Genomic DNA, 20,989 nt, shown 5'->3' with positions numbered 1-20,989 from the left:
CAAGAAACATTTTTTATTTGCCTTAAAGCCAACCATTATCTACCTTTGTTTTATTGATTTATTAACACTTATTCATTTTTGAGAGACGGAGTGCAAGTGAGGGAGGGCCAGAGAGAGAGGGAGACACAGAATCTGAAGCAGGCCCCAGGCTCTGAGCTGACAGCACAGAGCCTGACGCGGGGCTCAAACTCATGAACTGTGAGATCATGACCTGAGCTGAAGTCAGATGCCCAACTGACTGAGCCACCCAGGTGTCCCTGTTTTATTTTTTTAATGAAAAAAAACCTCTCATTTCTACAAAATTACTTCCATATAAGAGCCTTACAAATAAAATAAAAACACTGTCTTTAAGAACTTTTAGTACTAGTACTTGTTTTCTTAGTAATTAGCAATATAAACAATAAAAAAAAACTTAAGCCTACTCAATATAACGCAAAAACAAATGAATCCAATCCACATATATTTGGTAATAGGTTATCAAACAAGCCTCATACAAAAGTACCAAGTCACAAATACATTTCCAAACTATTAATTCATTCACCAGGTACGTACCGACTGAGCATGCATTATGTGCACATACTGTTCTGTGTTGAGTACGTGGCAGTGAAGAAAACATCCATCCCTTAGGGAATTTACATTTTGGTATAGTGGACCAATATATATAAAAGCTCCGTGTTAAATCTTTTACTCTTTTTGTTTATAGCATTTTAATATGAACATCTGTCAGTGTTCCCTCAGAAGCTATAGAAGATATGCATAAGTGTTTTAAATTCAACAGAAAAATCTGGCTCAGTTCAGCATAAATATTTACAACAAACTACACAGTTTTAAATTACAAACTATACCATTTGAGTCTCAAGTAATACTAGCTGTATATTTCTTAGATAACATCCACTAAGACAAGCAAGTTGAGTCTGTGAGAGCACTCCTATTCTTAAATATAATGGTTTACTGTCCTTTGAAGGCAAAGTACATTGAAAGGTTTTTCACATATTTCCTAAATACACATTGAAAGCACCATGAACAAAATAACTTATATGACCAGTTCTAAGAAGGTTCTGATAAGTCAATTAAAATCAGAAGCAATAAATAACATCAAAGATGCATCCATAGTCCAACATAATCTGATCACAATCCTCAAGTAATCCAAGTAACTGGTTTTTGATGGATGTTACCTTTAAAATACAAACACTTTCCTGGATAAAGTTTTTAAACACAGAATAAACTAACAGGACAGAAAGGAACGTGTGTAAAAAACATGAAAACCTTTTTTCACATGATGAAAATATCAGACACTGCAGTTCACAGAAGGCAAATCAAATTCTACTTTTAAAAGATTAAAAACAAAAAAAGATTAGAAACTAAGATATTTCAAAAAACTCTAGATAAGTTCTATCAAAAAGGAGAAATATTTTGTACAGTAGTCACATTCTTTTAATTTTTTTTTAATGTTTATTTTTGAATGAGAGAGAGACAGAGTGCAAGCAGGGGATGGGGCAGAGACAGAGAGGGAGACACAGAATCTGAGGCAGGCTCCAGGGTCTGAACTGGCAGCACAGAGCCAGACACGGGGCTTGAACTCACGAACTGCGAGATCATGACCTGAGCTTAAGTCAGACACGTAAACTGAACCACCCAGGCACCCCCAGTACTCACATTCTAGTTAAACTTGCAAGTAAAAATTTAACTTTAATAAAGGAAACTTCGAGTTTCCTTTATGTGAAACATAGCACAATATTTTTAAAGTTGCCTTAAGTCTACAGCTTGAAGAGTATGAAGCCAAGGTCAGTATCCTTGTGGGGTTTGTTTAGCTTTGCACCCAAGACTCAGGGCAGAGCAAATTTTAGGGTTATGTGCATTATATCACAAAAGAAAACATTAGGACAGACTCAGGGCAATAGATGCAGCAAGAGTCCCCCCAAATAATACCAAACCCTGTGACAGGATAACAGGAGAAAGAGAAATTATGATCCATCAAGATTCCAGGAAAAAGAGGTTAAGTAACCATATAATCTATCACGTTATTCGGGGCGCCTGGGTGGCTCAGTCGGTTAAGCGTCCGACTTCGGCTCAGGTCATGATCTCGCGGTCCGTGAGTTTGAGCCCCACGTCGGGCTCTGTGCTGACAACTCAGAGCCTGGAGCCTGTTTCAGATTCTGTGTCTCCCTCTCTCTCTGACCCTCCCCCATTCATGCTTTGTCTCTGTCTCAAAAATAAAATAAATAAACGTTAAAAAAAATTTTAAAAAAATCTATCACGTTATTAAGTCATATGTTATATTATCAGTTTAGTATCTTAGACCCATACAATTTTATGTAACTCTAATAATAAGTTTTAAAGCAGAAAGTTTTTAATATAGAAATCTTAGTTTGAAGCTATCTGTAGAGAGCTATTTAAACTTTACTGAGTCTCAGAAAGGCTAAAAAGTTTTCAGCTAATTTTTTCCAAATCTGAAAATTAAAAGAAGGGTGGGGGGAAGAAAAATGACTGACCTATATAGTTCCTTCTTCAAAAAAGACGACTAATAAAGTTAAAAGTAAGTGGTAAGTCTGCCTTATATTAAGTCGTTCTGGTTAATGTTTAAATTTTGAAACCACCTTTGGCCTGGGCTCAGTTAACATGGTATGATATAGTTCACTAAAAAAATTATTCATTAGTACTAACTACATAATCATCCCTATAGTAGATTACCAATTCATGTGCCCTAATGACAAATATACTCACAATCCAATCAGTATTTTCCTTTGCCAGGTTTAATTGATACTTTGTATCTATTGCCCCTCCATCCCAATATTATTCCTTTTGTTTACTTTTTAGCCTAAATATTTTTTTAAATGTTTATTTATTTACTTTTGACAGAGACAACAATCTGGGGGAGAGACAGAGAGAGACGGAAACACAGAATCCAAAGCAAGCTCCAGCTCTGAGCTGTCAGCACAGATCTCGGGGCAAGACTCGAATTCACAAACCATGAGATTGTGACCTGAGCAGATGCTTAACCGACTGAGCCACGCAGGCACCTCAGCCCAAATAGATTTTTAAAATCTCAGTAGGTAATAAATAAGTTCAAAGAAGTCTGAAATCATGAGATTACAAATGATTTCAAAATCAAATTATCAATGCTCCTAGTGCTGCCCTGAAATGAATACTAAATGTAACATTGCAATATCCTAACCCCAATGAATGTTGTTGAGAAATGCAAAATTTAGCTTTATTATTTAAAGCTAGAGATAAGGGATAAAAGAAAAATCCAAGTTTTACTGAAAGAAAAAAAAAAAAACAAAACTTGAGACCAAGGATTCTTCCTTTAACATGAACCTGTTAGAAGATTTTGGAAAACTAAAGCAGATTAGTCATTCTTCAAAGGGAAAGATGATTTTTCTAAATCTCTAAATAAGGCCGCTTCCACCTATTATCTCTTCGTAAAGACTGAATATACAGTACAGTTACCTTTACTTTGAGATGTCAGCACGTAGCTGTAAAAAGTGTCCTAAGCAACTGCCATCAGGAATGCTGTCATCGAATAGCACTAAAGGCCCAGTCTTGCATTTATGGGTGAAGGACCTAAAAGGTTAAGAGTAGCTACTGGGCTACACTACTCCCTTCATGTTAGTGGTTAAAACTCTGAAACACCAATGACATTCTCTGAACCTCCACTGTTTAAAGTAATCTCGAGGTTTATATGCTGGTATTCTGAATTTGACAAGGTTTTAAAAATTAATAATATCAACAGAAACATAATCCATGCATTTCCAGGGAAAAACAAGAATATAGGCACAAGCCAGGCATTTCCAGGTAGATTCTTCAGTATTTACATGTTGGCCTATTACACTGTAAAAAGGAGTTTTAATTCTTTGTAAGACTTGTGAATTAGTAATTTCACTGAATTTAAAATAAAAAGACCAAAAAGGAAAGAAAAAAAAAAAAAACAACGAGGCCAATCATCACCCTTTTCTATTTCTGTAATGATGAATAAAGAGTTGAAAAGCAGGTGTACAGAGAATAGTATACTTTATTAACAAGGAGATAGTTCAGTTTCACTATCAATGTCTCTTGAACCTTAATTTCTCCCACAAGATCAACTCCGGCTAATACGAAGGTGTAGCCTGTCGTTGGTAAGGCTACACCCACAATTAGCATACCTATACACTTGGGTCTTTTTTTAATGATTACCAGCACAGCTCTTGAAATACTGTTGCACCGATTTGCTGCATACTTTTCTTACAAAAACTTCCAGCCTATCATTTTGAAAGAAGTAAAAACACTAGGCATCAAGGGAACATCAAACACACACACACACGGAGAAAACTATCAAATGCCTTGGTACCGTATGCCATTATTTTTACTAAACTAATTCCCACAGGTAACAAGACTAACAAGTGAAAGGGGCAGATTCTAATCCTGATGCTCCGACTCCAAATCCAGGTCTCTTTAAACAAAACCAAGATGTGAATGTTAGCTACAGCTGTTAAATTGCTACAGCTAAGCATTAATTACACCTGCGCTGTCCCCTAGGCTTGGTACTAAGGAAACATGTAGAAGAGCCTTTCCCGTGTTACAAGTTTGATAAACACAAATCTGAAATATCCTTACCAGCCAAGGTTTAGCAAACGCCTTGGATGTCCTTGGAAGAAAGGCAACATAAAAACCAAGAACAGTATCTTTCACATCCAAAATCCCCCGAAATCTTAAGTTACTTAAAATCATAGTAACGGAAGTGTTTACAAGACGGTAAAAAGTCGCCGCAACAGTAAACATAAAACAGTCAACTTGGAGACGAAAAGAGAAACAGGCGATTGAGTCTATGAAAAATCGTCAGGCAGGTGGGGCTTAGCTGCAGTTCGCCCTGGGAGACCAGGCAATCGGCCCAAATTCGACTGCTCTCCAGGCACCACTCAGGAGGCACGGCCCCAGGACCCCCACCGGTCTCTGGGCCGCCGTCTCTCCAAGTCGGCCCGGGACCCAGGGAAGAAGGCAGGGAGAGGAAGGGACTCCTAACTCTGTCCCCCTAGCGCTCGCCTGCCTCCACTGTCCCCGAGAGGCCAGGCGGACGGCCGACCCGGGCCCCGCAGAGCCGCGAGGGAGGTGGGCAGTCCCGCCGCGCCGCCACCACGACTCCCGGTCCGCTTCGGGGACCCGTCAAGCACTCACCCCACTTCTCCGAGCCTCAGGCCGCACCCCTACCGAGGCCGCTGAAGCTCCGGCTCAGGACCTAATTTCTCCATAGTGGGGACCGGCAGACCATGAGGTGCGAGGAGACAGAGAAAAGGGACAACACCGACGCCGCGCTCCCTCCTTCTCGGTTTCCTCAAGCCCCCGCGGAGCTGACACATCAACAAAGATGGCGGCGACGCTGAAGCCGGCCCCACTACAGCTGAGGGGGCGGGGCTGTCTAGAGGAGCCAATCAGGGAGGCGCGGGCGGTGTGACGCGACGCACCTCGGGGCCAGTGTAACCTGTCTGCAGTGGGCGGGGCCAGGGCAGCACCGCCTCCTGCACTTGAAGCGCTGAGACCGGCGCTCAGACTCTGGGCACCTACGCCCCATCTGACTTGGCTAGCCAGCGATCCTGCTAGTCCTGTCCTGTGTCTCGCGCCACTTCTGACCCAAGCCTGCTCTTTCTTTCTGTGGGACGCGCTCATTGGATATAAGCTCACCTCACCTTTTGACCCTTCTCATATTAGTCAGGGGCATAAAGCAATAAAAGAGAATTCGAAATTGTGACTTCCCAGCTCTGATGCGCAAACCTTGCACCTGACATAGGAGGAATCAGCAGGAGCAGCCTACCTGCCCGACGACGATTCATCCGTGGGAGAGATTCTGGGGGTTTCCATAACACCGCGTTCGTGTGTACAGGGTGGCACTCATTGCCATTGTTTAATAATAAACTGTTGGTGCGTTCGTCTCTGGCACCAGGCTGTGACCGCCTTGAGTGCAAGAAGTGTCCTATCCGGCCTGCCAGGTGTCCTTATAGGCAGCGTGGGGAATGACATGTGGGAGGTGCTCAAATATTAGCAACAAAAAGTGTATTGGGGGGAAAAGTGTATTGAATACAGTTGCTTAAACAGGTCCAGGTAAGTAAGGTGAATAGTTTGTGGAGGTTTTGCAAACCTATACTGTCCAGTGAAGTGATGTTCTTTGGTTTAGGACTCCTTATTCACAATTTATGAGTGAAAATAGTTAATTGTGACAAGTTGTCGATGTTAGAGTTTGTAAAGCAAAGCTTGTTCCTGTTCTGTTAAGCTTCTTTGATACTAACTGCTGGGGGTGGAAATCACTAAAAAATTCAACATTGTGTAACTCTGTTCCTCTTTCCTTTTCAACAGGAAATAGCACCTCCTTCCTTAAATGAAAATAGTGCACTGAAACACACTGCAGTTAAAAGTGTTTTAACGGTGAAGAAATGATTTAACTTTAAAATAGTCAACCAAACATTCCTAGTGAGATATATTATTTCAAGAGAAAATAAAAATTTAGGCCTTTTTCACAACTCATATTGTCAATAATAACATTCCTATCATTATTTCTGAAATATACATATTAATAGTAAGCATTAAAGTAATTACATTTCTTGAAACCAAGATTTTGAGTATTGGAGAAAGGAAATGCAATACATAGTCAAAGAAATTAAGTAAAAATTATGCAAACCTAAATTTGAATTTGGTAATATCAGTATGAACTCATGGTATTTTTTTTTCATTAAACGTCTGTCCACTGAAAAGGCCTGAAACAACGATCAACACAATGCACACTCTTATTCTCCATCATTGGTAAATATAATTTCCCACCAAGAGTCACCTGGGCTCCTCTTGGATATCAAGGACTGTTTCCAAGTGGGGGCAGGAAAAGTACAATAAAGTCTAAGACATGTTGGTTGTATCAGAAAGCAAAGAAGAAAGTGAAGATAATAGGAGTTGTGTCAAAGACTCGGGGACGGGGTAGGCATTCAAAGGTATGCACGCTGGTCAAAGGACAATTAAGCATTCAAAAATGGTAACAGCAACTGATTGATACATCTACTATGTCCAAAATTAATGTGTGTTGATTTTTTAAAACATCATTTGGTCACCTTTGGAAGATGCCAAAGAATCATCACATTCTGAAAACTGATAAAAGAATCAAGCATCCTAACTTTCCTGTTACAAACTGAATCTCAAATAGTGTGGGAAAGTTCTTCACAGAATAACGGATAATAAATGCAAAAGATAGATTTTTTCCATTTTCCTAGGCCTGATGAAATAATGGACCTAGTTAACGATCATCAATGAGTCTAAAATCATTAGAAGAAAAGCCAGTGGAAAACTTTACAGTAGATGGATGGGGCTGACAACACTTGAACCTGATAGATCAATTTTAGTATTTCTCAAAGAGACACAACTAGATAATGAAGTGTCTTCTGATGTGATGCAATAGAGGAACACAATACCACCTGTGAAGTATTCTTACCAGAGGAGATGTGCTCAAAATTGAATCTAAGAAAAACTCCCATTACTTCATTTTTTGTTTGTTTGTTTTTACATTTATTTATTTTTGAGAGACAGAGTGAGACAGAGTATGAGCTGGGGAGGGGCAGAGAGAGAAGGAGACACAGAATCCAAAGCAGGCTCCAGGCTCTGAGCAAGTGTTTAGCACAGAGCCAGACACAGGGCTTGAACCCACAAACTGTGAGATCATGACTTGAGCTGAAGTCAGACGCTCAGCTGATGGAGCCACCCAGATGCCCCTGCCATAACTCCAATATATAAATTGCAAGAAAATCATTAAAAGGAAATCTCTTTTGGGGTGCCTCGGTGGCTCAGTTGGTTAGGCGTCCAACTCTTCGGCTCTGTTCATGCATGGTCTCATGGTTCATGAGTTCCAGCCCTGTGTCGGGCTCTGCGTTGATAGCATGGAACCTGCTTAGGAGTCTATCTCCCTCTCTCTGCCCTTCCCTCATTTGCTATTTCTCTCTCAAAACAAGTTAGAACAAATAAACTAAATTTAAAAAAAAGGAAATCTCTTTTTAAAGTATAGTACTGAATACAAATAGAGGATCTTGTTTGGAACCTGATTTGAACATAATTATTAAAAATCATGTGAGACGCTGGAAATTTTAAATACAAATTTTATGATATTAAGAAATTATTAGTGGGCCACCTGGGTGGCTCAGTAGATTAAGCGCCTGATTCTCGCTTTCAGCTTGAGTCATGATCCCTCAATATGTGGGATTGAGTCCCACATTGGTCTCTGTGCTGAGAGTCCTTAAAGAGGGGAAGCATAACTCCTCTTTCTTAGGTGTAGATGGTGTATAATGACTTCCTTCCAAAGTGTACAATATGCAAAGAGAGGGAAAACAAAAGTTAACTTTAGAGTACAGAAACCTGAGGAACACCACCAGTCAGGCGGGGTATGTCGCAAGCATGTTATAAAGGTATGTATGAATTGTGTCTTTCCACAATGTCAGTTTTATTCCATCATAAAGCAAGATTAATGTAACCGTAAAGCAGATTCAGGATTCTAAACTCAATGAGATCTCTATGTGTTTAATCTGGCTTCCTACACATCACACCATGTACGATATAAAGTCATGCAACATACGAGATACGATAAGGATAAGAAGTTAATGAACAAAACAAAGTCAGTGTGTGAGCACACAGTTAAGATGAAGACTTGGTAGGTTCTGGGCCAGCTCTAGGCACCTACTGCTTAATATGTTCAAAAAGTTGAGGGTCTCTGTTATGTTTAGAGATCACTCAGGCAGAGCCCTCGGCAGCAGGCGGTCAGATGAGGAAAGGTCAACACCCAGAGAATCTGGCAGTTTGCTGCAGAAATCCTCCCTTTTAAGAGAAGTTTAATCAATCTTGGGCCTTTGCAGGTTTCTTTTAGTGCTAGTGATTATCAGCTCCTGATTCTTCCAGGCCTTACAGATTATTACCCCTCAGTACTTCCAGTCTATACTGGTTTTGGTGATACCTGGTGTTAGCTGCAGTACCCTTGGCTGCTTTCCTGATTACATAACAATTTGACCTGAGGGACGCGATCTTGCACTCTACAGGTGGAAAGCATCAAATGTCATGAATCACATCCAAGGATGTGCACTTGGTATGATGCACTATGAATGGCACTTTCCCTCTGTAGCCTTCTTTCCAAAAACCTATTAACTCCAGTCTTATCATGAGAGAACCATGAAACTGACAGTGGGGGAATCTTACAAGATGCCTAACAAGTACTCACTCCTGGAAACTATCAAGGTCATCAAAACAGGGGAAGTCGGAAAAACTGCCATAACCTAGAAGAGCCTAAGGTGATATGACAGCGAAATGTAAAAATGTGGTATCCTGAATGGAATTCTGGCTCAGAAAAAGGACAGTAGGTAAAAACTGAGGAAATCTAAATAAACCCTGGACTTCAGTAACAATGTATCAATGTTTGTTCCTTAATTGTAGCTAATGTGTCCTACTAAGGGGAAACCGGGTGTGGTTAATGTGAGAAACTACTAGCTTCTCAACTTATTCTGTAAATCTAAAACTGTTCTAAAAAAAAAAATCCATTATGGGGCACCTGGGTGGCTCAGTCGGTTAAGGGACCAACTTCGGCACAGGTCATGATCTCATGGTTCCTGAGTTCCAACCCTGTCTCTCTGCTCCTCCCCCATTAGCGCGCTGTCTCTCAAAAATAACAAATTAAAAAAAAATCCATTATAAAGGAAAAAAAGATACAAGTCAGGATTTGCTTCCAAACAACAGGAGTGTGTCAGGGGTACAGATGCAGACAAGATCCACCGTGAATTGGCAATGTTCAAACTTGGTGATCACTACAGGGGGGTACCAGGTTTCTTCTCAATTTTTTTGAAAGGCCCCTAGTCCGCCCCCCCCTCCCCCAAAGTTTTCTAAGTATTTAAGTAGCACCAACACATAACCAGGTGCACTTGGGGGAAGAAAAAAGTGACCACCTGTGTTTAGTTTCCAAGACCAGGCAGAGGGAGCAGATTAATTTGAAAACCCTTGCAAGACTTTAAGTGGTTAATGCGACCCAAGGGACCTTTAGGGAGTCCGTTTGCGTCTTTGCGCTCAAAATTCGCCGTCCGCGTTCGCAGGGCCACATTTCTAGAAGCAGCCGGAATAGCTACGGCGTCTCCGCAGAAGAACTTCGTGAGCACGCGGCACCGGAGCACAATGACGTGGCCGGGAGACCAGAGCTCTGCTGCCCCAGCGCACGGAGGGCGCGCGGGGGCGTCGCGGAGCGCACGTGCGCGCGGACTGCGCAGGCGCCGCTCTGGCTCCGGGCCGGACTTCGGAGATGAGGTGAGTGCCGGAAGCGCACCTGGACGGCGGGGTTCCCGGGCACCGGCGGCCGCCACCACGGCCGGGCTTCAGAGACGGGTCGGGGTCGGCGGCCCTTTTGCCTCCTACCAGGTCAGGGTTCCCAGGCGCGTGGCGGAGCGAAAAGGGACTGCGTGAGGCCTTCGGGGCTTCAGTCGTTGGGGACCGGACGTTGGGCGCTGGACGTTAGGGTCGGGCGTTGAGGTCGGGCGTTGAGCGGGCACAAGGGGCCTGGAAGTGGAGAGAGGATGGAAGGGTGTTGGGGCCCTCGGAGCCTTGGCTGGGAAGGGCAGGTTTAGGGTTGGAGGTTGTGGTGGGGGAGGGGCGAGAGCCGTGAGACTTGAGCCCCCGGGCAAAGTGGCGGGGGGGGGGGGGGGGGAAGGGCTCTGCCGTAAGTTTAGAAAATAGTACTTCCGGGCGTGATCCTCCAAAATGTGAACGTTCCCTGGGATCCCATTCGAGGAGCTGTTTTCTCTGGTCGCCAAAAGAAACTAGTTTGTGGATTCAGTCACTGCTTTCGTTTAGCTTCGAAGCTGCCTGTGCAAACGACACTTAACGCTGCCTAGACTTTCCCCCTACTTCCTGCCTTCTGTAGGGAACGTAGATGCGCCATGGCTTTAGCGGGATACGGGCGAGCCAGCCCTGGTTCCTTTGGCGAGGGTTTGTAGCGTGTCTGCTGGGCGCCAATCACAGTTAGCACTTGAGTCCTTGCTATGAATACGCTGGCTTGGTTGGCCTCTGGAGTGTGAGAAGGTGCTTCTAGTTTCCTTATTGAGCTCTAAGGGTATTGAATGCGAAGCGGCACGATCTGGGAATCAGACCTGGATTTTCATCTCCGCTGTGCAAGGGTGCTCGCTCTGGCGCGCGGGGGTGTGGGGAGGGGATGGTTGGCAAGTTAGTTCACCCGCCCAGGTCCCCCTCGCTCAGCTGGAGGAATAAGGACATAGGAATACTTTAAACCTCAGATTACTTCAGTGGGCAAAGTAGTTACTCATGAGTAGAAAAAGTTCTTGGTGGGAGTGGGATAAAAGTAAAGTCGAGATCATAGCTGCCTTTTACGCACTTTGCAAGCACCGGCCACGGTGCTAAGTCTTAACACACATTCTCAAACTTAATCCTCATGGGTAAGTGTTATGAGGAAGTGAGTAAGGTTGGCCGCGTTTTGCAGAAACTGAATCCTAAAATGAAGTGATTGGGGTTGAGATAGCATAGCTGAAAGAGGAAGATGAGCCTTTGCTCAGATTTGGGTCTGACCCGCTTAAATTTAAAACTTGTGTTCTGCTGAACCATTGGGTTTCACAGCTTTAAAACTGAGTGTTTCCTTTGAGTAGCCATTCTCTCTGAACGCGTGGGGGAAAGCAAAAGCAAACATCAGAGAAGAAAAAATCACAGCTCAGTATCTGTTGCAAGTACTTTTGGTATTAAAGGACAATGCACAGCGGTAAAAATTCACTTTAGCCTCTAGGCTGTAGTGTTCTGGGAAGGAAGGAGAAGGCTTACTGTCACTGGTTGCAGATGTATGCTGGGATGCTCCTGGCCACATGGAAGAGGGGGGAGCGGGATCCCAAGGGAGTAAAAGAAAAGGCTTGCCCCTCAGGGAGCTTCATGTTTTATTGATGTCAAATCATGAAGCCCAGAACACAATTTACAATACAAAGCTAAGGCCTTATTTTTGCCTGTAGAACTCTCAGTAGTCACTTCCATTCCATTGCTCTTTTATTACATCAGTGATTAACATAAATTTGGGGACCCTCCTAATTAACCTCTTGTGTTAGGTTAAGGAAATACATAACTAATTCCTATGGATTTGGGAATGGTTATAAATTCTTACCACCAGTAGCATGTAAAAAATAGTACATTGTATATAGGGGAAACTGCTTGTTTTACAGCTGGGTAAGATTAGCCTATGAGATCTCATGACCCTTGTAACAGTGTCTGATACCTCTCTGTACCTGTATACCGGAAGTCAGTAGCCCGAGGTTGGGAAGCATGGCATTATGGAATAGTGTCTGCCCACTCCAGATTCGAGCATGCCCAGTGATTGACACAGGATGAAGCCAAGTAGGGATAATTGCAGGTTTTTTACAAGTGTTTTTTAATGTCGAAATACATGTGTTAGAATTGATAGAACTGTAGGGGCACTTGGGTGTCTCAGTTGGTTCGGCGTCTGGCTCTTGATTTCAGCACAGGTCATGATCTCACAGTTCGTGGGATCGAGCACAGAGCCTGCTTGGGATTCGGTTTCTCCCTCTCTCTCTGCACCTACCCCACTTGCGTGCACACATGCACTTTCTTTCTCTCTCAAAATAAATTAAAAAAGAAAAAGAATCGATAGGATTGTAAATCAAAAAAGGCATTTTTAATACGATAATAAACACTTTTTTAAAAAATTAAATTCTACAAGATTTTAGGTAATTGCAGGTTTTACATGCACTCACAGAATTCCAGGCTGCCGCTCCAAAAGCTAGAGCATGAGTGGAAGTGGTTAGTGTTCAAAGTAAGGGGGAGTATGATTCTGCCTCCCTGCTGTTGGCTCACGTCTGCAGTCCTGTGCTCTGTTAGAAGAAGCCTGTCTATATGAAGGTTTCTGGTGAACTAGAGAAAGTCCAGACTTGTGAGGACTCTGGAAGGTGCTACATCAGCTGGTGAAGGACCTGGAGGAAAGTTGACCTGGTGGGACATCTCAGATATTTGAAAGGTAGTGATTACAGGGCAGCAACAGAATGGGGGGGGGGGGGGGAGTGAATTATCTTATAAAAAAGAATGCAGTACAGTTGGCTGTCCAAAATTAAAGGAAGTTAAAAGCCTCTAGTTATAGAACAGGTCTTCACCACTATTTGCTCTGGGCGTTGGAATGAAAATTCCTGAATAGGGTGAGGCAAGTGAGGTGTCTTTCTAACCTACATATTTCACCTTTTTATTTGCTGCTTACACTTGTACATTGGGTCTAAGACTGATTCTGTTGTTCCTGAAGTCAAATTTGTTGGCTAATTTTTGGAGTTTGTAAGAGTGGATGTAAGACTTGAGGTTTTGCTATTAAATTTCAGAAAACCTCATAACATGATGTAATTCTCTGTTTAAGACTGCCAAATATAATTTCAGATAATGAATTTCATTTTTCCTGTCGAGATTGTCATGAAAATAGTGCAGCAGTGTCTTTTAAGTAGTTTTCTATCAAAAGATTCAAATACCTGGGGCGCCTGGGTGGCTCAGTCGGTTAAGGGGCCGACTTCGGCTCAGGTCATGATCTCACAGTCCATGAGTTCAAGCCCTGCGTCGGGCTCTGTGCTGACAGCTCAGAGCCTGGAGCCTGTTTCAGATTCTGTGTCTCCCTCTCTCTGACTCTCCCCCGTTCATGCTCTGTCTTTCTCTGTGTCAAAAATAAATAAACGTTAAAAAAAAAAAATTTAAAAAAAAAGATTCAAATATCTTTTGAATACTTCACTGTACAAAAACACCATGGTGGGTGCTATGGGAAATCAGGGGGTTTTTGTTAATGGTTTTAAGAAGACATGGTTCCTGCACTCAAGCTACTTAAAATAACCTAGAAGACGGATGTAATTGTCTATAGCTAACTGTAATACAGGGTGGAAAGTGACTGTGGATTGATTGTCAGCCTTACTAAATGACAAAGTTAGGAAAGGCTATTTTGGGAGTTACATGTTGTGTATTGAGGGTCCCACTGGTGTCTTGAGAAGAGGACTATACCCTACTTTTGTGGTTTAAATATTACTTGATCCTTTACTTGGTTTAGAATTAACTACACTTTAGGAGAAATAGGCTCAATTTAAATGTCATAGTAATATTTTAATTTTTAAGGATATTTTAATCTTTAAATTTTTTTTGATGTTTATTTTTGAGAGAGAGCATGAGTGGGGGAAGGGCAGAGAAAGAGGGAGACAGAGTCTGAAGCCGGCTTCAGGCTCTGAGCTATCAGCACAGAGCCTGATACAGGGCTTGAGCTGTAACTCACCAGCCGAGCCATGAGATCATGACCTGAGCTGAAGTTGGACGGTTAATCAACCGAGCCTCCGAGATGCCCCAGAGATGTTTCAATCTTTTTTTTTTTTAATTTTTTTAACGTTTTATTTATTTTTGAGACAGAGACAGAGCATGAACAGGGGAGGGTCAGCGAGAGGGAGACACAGAATCTGAAGCAGGCTCCAGGCTCTGAGCTGTCAGCACAGAGCCCGACGCGGGGCTCGAACTCACCGTGAGATCATGACCTGAGCCGAAGTCGGCCGCTTAACTGACTGAGCCACCCAGGCGCCCCGAGATGTTTTAATCTTTAAAATGCTTTTTTCTATAAAAGTAATTCTTATAATTTGCAAAATTATATATAGTGAAAAAGATTCCTTTGTCAACCTACTTTACACAACACTCATTGTTTTAAAATTTAATGTATTTCATTGATCATGCTTACATGCAGGGGTTATTTTTTTTTCCAGTCATTATATTGAATATACAGTGTTTCTGATTTTTCATTTGCTGTTCTAACACATTTCACAATATTTTTAAAACTAGGACCCTAAATGGTAACGTTAATATTCTATTTAGTAATGGCATCACAGTTAACTTTTTTCTCCAGTATTTTTCATCATTCTAAATAGGATTTTTGTTATTTAGGATTATTTTAATGGGATGATTTCTAGAAGTAGAGTTGCCAGATGAGTGACTAGGAATGTTTTTAAGAAAACATCTATATCTCAGGGTGCCTGGGTAGCTCGAGTGTCCGACTTCGGCTCAGGTCATGATCTCACGGTTCAGGAGTTCGAACCCCACATCAGGCTCTGTACTGATAGCTCAGAGCCTGGAGCCTGCTTTGGATTCTGTGTCTCCCTCTCTCTCTGCCCCCCTTCCCCCCGCCATGTTCTGTCTCTGTCTCAAAAATAAACATTAAAAAATTTTAAGAATACATTGATATCTTAAGAATGTATACTTAGAGACATACATATACATATGTGTATGTATGTATGTATATTCAAATTGTCTCCCAGTAGGAACATATTACTTTATATTCCCTGCAGTAATGAGTGTCCTTTTTAATCACACTCATGCTGGGTAGAAAATAAGTTACTTAATTTCAATTTTTGTTTTTTTATTACAAATGAGGTTGAATGTTTTTACCCCTATGTTTATCAACCAGTCTTCATCTTTTATGCATTCTGTTCATGACTTTTGCTCACATATTTTATTGGTATCTATCAATTGTGCTGCAAATAACAGAAAACTCATGGGTTTATTTGATGCCATAGCAAGTCTATGCATAGATCAGAGCTGACGAACTGACTCCAGGTTACCGCCAGAGACCCCAGGTGCTCTGCCTTTCCAGCTCTACGAACCTTAGAGTGTGTGTTCTTCCTTTTGCTTATTTAAGCTTCCTGATTGCGTTATAGGAAGAAAGGGGTGAAGGATCCTGCTAGCCAAACCTGTCCATGTTCATCAAGAAAGGACAGAGCTTTCTGGGAAGTTCTCCTCAGGAGGATTGATTATGGCCAGTGTTGTCTCTAGTGCCAGCTGACAAATCGGAGGTAGAAGATGGCCTTTTTGGGTCAATCACAGTGTCTGCTACAGTATCCGAATGTTTTTACTATTTATCCCATTTTTAAAAATTTTGGTGTTGAATTTTTCACCTATGTGTTAATCTTTATTTCCTGGCCTCTGCTATTTCTTGGAAGTTTTTGTTTTATAGAGTCCTGTTTGCTATCATTTTCTTCGTGATATTTTACTACTTTTAAACAAACAAAAAACCCCGGAATGCTTCATCTTCTAATGTAGTTGTTGTAGGCTGATTCCCTGGGAAATAAAACCTGAGATGGAGGTTTGTGTACTGTGATGAGCGAACATGGCATTAGTGTTTCTGGAGTTTGTTGGGGTGGCCTTTCTAGTCCAGTATATGCCCAGTATTGGAAAAATGAATGCTTTTGGTTGTATTCATCGTGGTATTTAAAATATCACCACTTGCTTTCTGTATCTTGACAACTGTCTAAGGCACTCCTGACATTTAAAAAAAATTTTTTTTAATGTTTATTTTTTTCTGAGACAGAGCATGAGTAGAGGAGGGGCAGAGAGAGAGGGAGACACAGAATCTGAAGCAGGGTCCAGGCTCTGAGCTGTTAGCACAGAGCCCAACATGGGGCTCGAACTCACAAACCGTGAGATCATGACCTGAGCCGAAGTCAGTTGCTCAACCGACTGAGCCACCCAGGCACCCCAGCACTCCCGATATTTTTGAAGTTGAGGTCTATTTTTATCGGCTATTAATATTAGTATTCCACCTTTTTTTTTTGGTTGTTTGCATAGCATGTGTTTTAGTTCTGTTATTTACAACATTGCTGTATAATTTTGTTTTATCTCTGCTGCTTATGCATAACATTTAGCTGGATCTTTTTCTCCCTAAGTCTTTTTCTCTTTTAATTGAGACTCAATCACTGATACTTGGATTTGGTTCTGTCACATTTGATGTTTTCCACTGACCATGCTTGAATTTTTTTTTTTCTGTTAGACTGAGATTTTTTCTTCAGTAATTTTATTTTTTTCTTCAGTAATTTTAAATTCATGTATTGTTTTTGTTCTTCTAGTAGTTACCCTAATATGTTAATGCATTTTTTTAATAAGTTTATCCGTTTATTTTGAGAGAGCACATGTGGGAAGGGCAGAGAAAGAGAATCCCAAGCAGGCTTTGCACTGTCAGCATGGAACCCGATATGGGGATCGAACTCCGGAACCGTGAGATTATGACCTGAGCCGAAGCCAGCAGTTGGACACTTACCTGACTACGCCACCCACACACCCTGGGAAATGCACATTCTTTAAATTTCTTGTACAGAGTGTGTGGCATTACTCCATATTCCTACCCTCACCCAGTTTCCCCTGGAAGTTACTTCTCTTTTGTAACTCAGTGTCCACGGTATTTCTTACCGCGTCCAACTTTCTTCAGTGTAGGTGTGCTTTCCCTGGCAGCTGCAGGATCTCTCACTGTGACTGCCTATCTGCAGGCCTTGTGTTAGGGATCTTTCCAGGATCTGGTCCTCAGAGAGTTCCCCACCTTTGAGTGTGCCTGTGTGTTTCTTTTTATTTCATTATTTTTTTCTCTATTGTCATGGATTAGGCTAGGCCTAATTTAAAGCAGGAAATGAAATAGGCATTTTAGGACACCAGGAGGAGGACTTTTCTGCTATTTCTTTATCTTCTATTTAAAACAATGTTAAGCAACATTTAGATGATACTCATACCAGTTTAATTTTTTGTGGCTTTTTTTTTTTTGAGCAGTTTTGGAACGATAGGCAGTTTTGCCTGCAGTCAATAGACAAGCGGTGGTAACTCACTACACAAAGAAAAGTTGTTTGTCCACTTTTATTACTTCCCTTGGGCAGGACACTTAGTGTTCTTTAAGAATAAGAGAAAAACAACAAGCCAGCATAAGGTCTGGATGGAGGTTTTTCAGAGGCACGTTGCAACAATATGCTACCTTCTTTTCAGAGAAGGATGCACACAGATAATCCTGAAAAACAGTAGATACAAGTTACAGTTTATGGAAGCGCAGCTGGAGATGATCAAAGCAGAGGCCTTGGGAAGAAAAACAGATCGCATGGAGGTCAGCTGAAGCAAACTGAAGGATGGCTGGGAAGAAAGGAGCTAACCTGGGGGATGAGAGAGGCGGGGACGGAGGGGCCTGGCCATTGGGGAGCTGGGCTCTGCAGATACAAGGTCATACCATCTAAATAGGAGCCAGTAGAGGGATTCTAGAAAGGTAGGCAATGACCCGATGAAAACAATGCCCTTTATTGTATTTCACCTTTAAGTTGCATGCACTGAGTTGGAAATATTTCTTTTAAAATGTGAAAGTTCTATCGTTTCAAAAGCTTTTTAAAGTAAGAAACGGTGTCGAACTCTGAGATTATTCTTGATGTCTCTTGAGTTGTTAGTTTTTTGTCTGTGGTTGAATTGTGTGAAACTTGGGAGTTTGTACTTATCGATAGAGAATCGAATTGTTTTTTTTCTTTTGCCTTTAGGCCAGGCTGTGATATCACAGTTACCTCTGCTTTGGAATCATTCAGGAGCATTACCTGTTACATAAAAAGAAATCACCTGGGCCTACAATGCTTCTACTTTTGTAATTAAAAATTGCCTTGTAAATATGCTTCTTCCCGTAGACTTCTGTGAATGTTGCATCGCCGCGTAGTATGATGTCCAGAAATCATTTGGAGGCATCTACTTATAAAATGACAGAGCCATTTAATTTTGAGAAAAATGAAAACAAGCTTCCACCATGTGATTCTTTAAGAAGTCCTGGAGGACATGCTAACCACCCTAACTTCCGGTTGAAAAGTCCAGAGAATGGAAATAAAAAGAACAATTTTTTGCTTTGTGAGCAAACCAAACAGTATTTGGCTAGTCAGGAAGACAATTCAGTGTCTTCAAACTCTAATAGCCTCAGCAGAGAGGTGACTGGATCCAAAGGAGACAGGAAAACGTTGCCTACAGGTAAGTGGAAACTACAGGTTTAATACTTCTCGATTCTGGTGGTTTCTTTGGCTTATCACAAGTATGTAATTACACACCCATGGGCTATTAACAGAATAACGAAATGGCCACCTTATAGTATTTGCATTTAAATATGAATCTAGAAGGAAAAACCAGGTGTTCAAGTAGCTGCCTTTGACTAGATTCATCACAAAAAGGATTCCTGAGGAGAGAATGTCTACAGAGGAGCCCCTCCCACCCCCACAACTGAAGGACTAGGAGTGCAGAAAGGAAATACTGTACTCTGGCTTTTTATGGGAACTCTACAGATTGACCATATTTAAAAAATACTATGCAAATTGTATGCATACAAAAGTTCACAAAAATGTAGCTAATACATTAAATTGTTTCATGAGGTGGTTTTTGTTGTTTTTTTTTTTCCCCTTTAGTCCTCAGTCCTAAAAACCTGGTTTTTTTTTTTTTTGTTTTTTTTGTTTTTTTTTTTAAAAACCTGGTTTTTAAGGAGGCTGGGCCCTGGATGAATGTGTATCAGATACGATCTTTTAATGTTATGGTGATGGAGTTCTGGCACGGGGTTTTCCAAGAGGTCAAAACTATTTTCTGAATCTTAGAAATCATTTGCTGCCTTTGTTGTGCCAACTTCACGCTGGTGCAAAAACAAAGATGAGTAAACCAGTGGTGCTTGTTAGCCCCACGTAGGGACACCAGCCTGGGTTAGTGCTCACCGAGTTTTTCATCGCTATGCACTTGTAGTTAAGACAGACAAAGGTGGAAATGCCAGTTTTACTAAAGTACGTCCTTGACAAAGCAGTAAGAGTTATTACGAAATCTTGAACCTTGCGTACAGGTATTTGTAGTAACAAAATGGGAATTATCCCCAGCTTCTGCTTCATAACGAAGTATGAAGAGCGTGTGTGTGATTGAGTTCTGAGCTGTATGGAAACTTTTTTCTTTGAACATCATTTCTACTTGAAAAGAATGACAGTGACAAACTCTGGTTATTCAGATCTAGAGATGTGGCAGTCTCAAAAATGAACAAAGTGAGCCTGTCACCTCAAGGAATACACCTGACAGTATTTTGTTGCTAATGATAAAATTCGAGCTTTTATGCAAAAATGAGAATTTCAGGAAGCTTGTATCTGCCACTCTGTGTGACAGCTTCTCAATACTTAAAAATAAAGACTGTCCTCGTGAGATGCAGAGGGATGTTAACTAACACACGTGAATTTTTCACTATTGTAAAATGAAATCGTCCACATTTGGAAGATCTGCGTAACTCAGAGTTTCTCAGTCTTTTCCAAATGACCAGTGTGTGATGTTGCGAAGTCACGTATGGGTTAAACATGTATGAATGAATGTGCGTTCATGAATCAAAGTGCAAACGTATAAATCCACTCAAGGTGCAAGATGAATCAGTGGATTTCGGTGTCACATTATGAAAAAGTTTTAGATTCCACCTTGCAGCTACTCCTTAAACTACCTACCCCTTGAGTTTTGGCATGATATTAAAGGAAAATATCCGTAATTATCTGAGAAGGCCGTTAAATACTTCTCCTTTTTGTAACCATGTGTCTGTGAGAGGCCAGGTTTCCTTTATATGCTTCAATCAAAGCAACATATCACAGTGGATTGAATGCAAAAGCAGATGTGAGTCTATCATTAAACCAAACATTAAAGAGAGATGCAAAAATGTAAAACAGTGCTACTCATAATTTTTTTTTTGCTTTAGAAAATGTATTTGCTTTAAAAATAAAAACAACCATGTCTACATGTAATAATTTATGTTTAAATGTTTTTAACTTTAAAAGTTTAAAATTTCTAATTATAATTTCTTTTTTTAACATTTTTTTAAATTAAGTTAGCTTTAATTTTAAATTAAGTAAGCCCCGGTGTGGGGCTTCAGCTCACAACCCTGAGATCAAGAGTCACATGCTTTATTGATTGAACCAGCCAGGCGCCCCTTAATTTCTAGTATTAGTGAATATCGACAGACATGAGCCATATAAACAAAATCTCTTTGAGGTTCTCAGTAATTTCTAAGTGTGTAAATGAGTTTGGTGTTCAAAAATGTCTGAGAACTGCTGCCTTAGTGAATTGAGAAAAGTTCACAGTAAGAAGATTGGTATTTAAGGAAGTTTCAGGCAAGTCCTTTATCATTAGGAAAAAGTAGGATTGTTTAGTGTACCTTTAAGGCTATTATGGT

At 41.2% G+C, this 20,989-nt stretch overlaps 2 protein-coding genes and 1 long non-coding RNA gene across 4 annotated transcripts in view; 2 read left to right on the top strand and 1 right to left on the bottom strand.

The window, feature by feature from the left end:
• CCDC186 (coiled-coil domain containing 186) overlaps window positions 1-5,369 on the bottom strand; it is a 51,857-nt gene extending 46,488 nt beyond the window's left edge. Inside the window, exon 1 of one of the 2 annotated variants that reach the window (XM_078434847.2) lies at window positions 5,185-5,369. In XM_078434847.2, coding sequence (XP_078290973.1) covers window positions 5,185-5,333 — 149 coding nt within the window. In that variant the 5' untranslated portion in view covers window positions 5,334-5,369. Of the gene's footprint in view, window positions 1-5,151 lie in introns of both variants that reach the window. The other variant, XM_060641424.3, reaches the window with a different exon arrangement.
• Window positions 5,370-5,499: 130 nt separating this feature from the next.
• On the top strand, window positions 5,500-6,481 carry LOC132684567 (uncharacterized). The gene is made up of 2 exons (XR_009612726.1): window positions 5,500-6,072; window positions 6,325-6,481. It is a non-coding gene; the product is annotated as an uncharacterized LOC132684567 (long non-coding RNA).
• An 11,235-nt stretch (window positions 6,482-17,716) lies between these two features.
• TDRD1 (tudor domain containing 1) overlaps window positions 17,717-20,989 on the top strand; it is a 42,191-nt gene continuing 38,918 nt past the window's right edge. Inside the window, exons 1-2 of the mRNA XM_078434848.2 lie at window positions 17,717-17,896; window positions 18,456-18,786. Of these exons, the coding sequence (XP_078290974.2) occupies window positions 17,732-17,896; window positions 18,456-18,786 (496 nt within the window). The 5' untranslated portion in view covers window positions 17,717-17,731. The remainder of the gene's footprint in view (window positions 17,897-18,455; window positions 18,787-20,989) is intronic.

Source organism: Panthera onca, chromosome D2, assembly GCF_046562875.1.
Source record: "Panthera onca isolate mPanOnc1 chromosome D2, mPanOnc1 haplotype 2, whole genome shotgun sequence".
Lineage (NCBI taxonomy): Eukaryota > Metazoa > Chordata > Mammalia > Carnivora > Felidae > Panthera > Panthera onca.
This window is presented reverse-complemented; position numbering and strand designations above follow the sequence as displayed.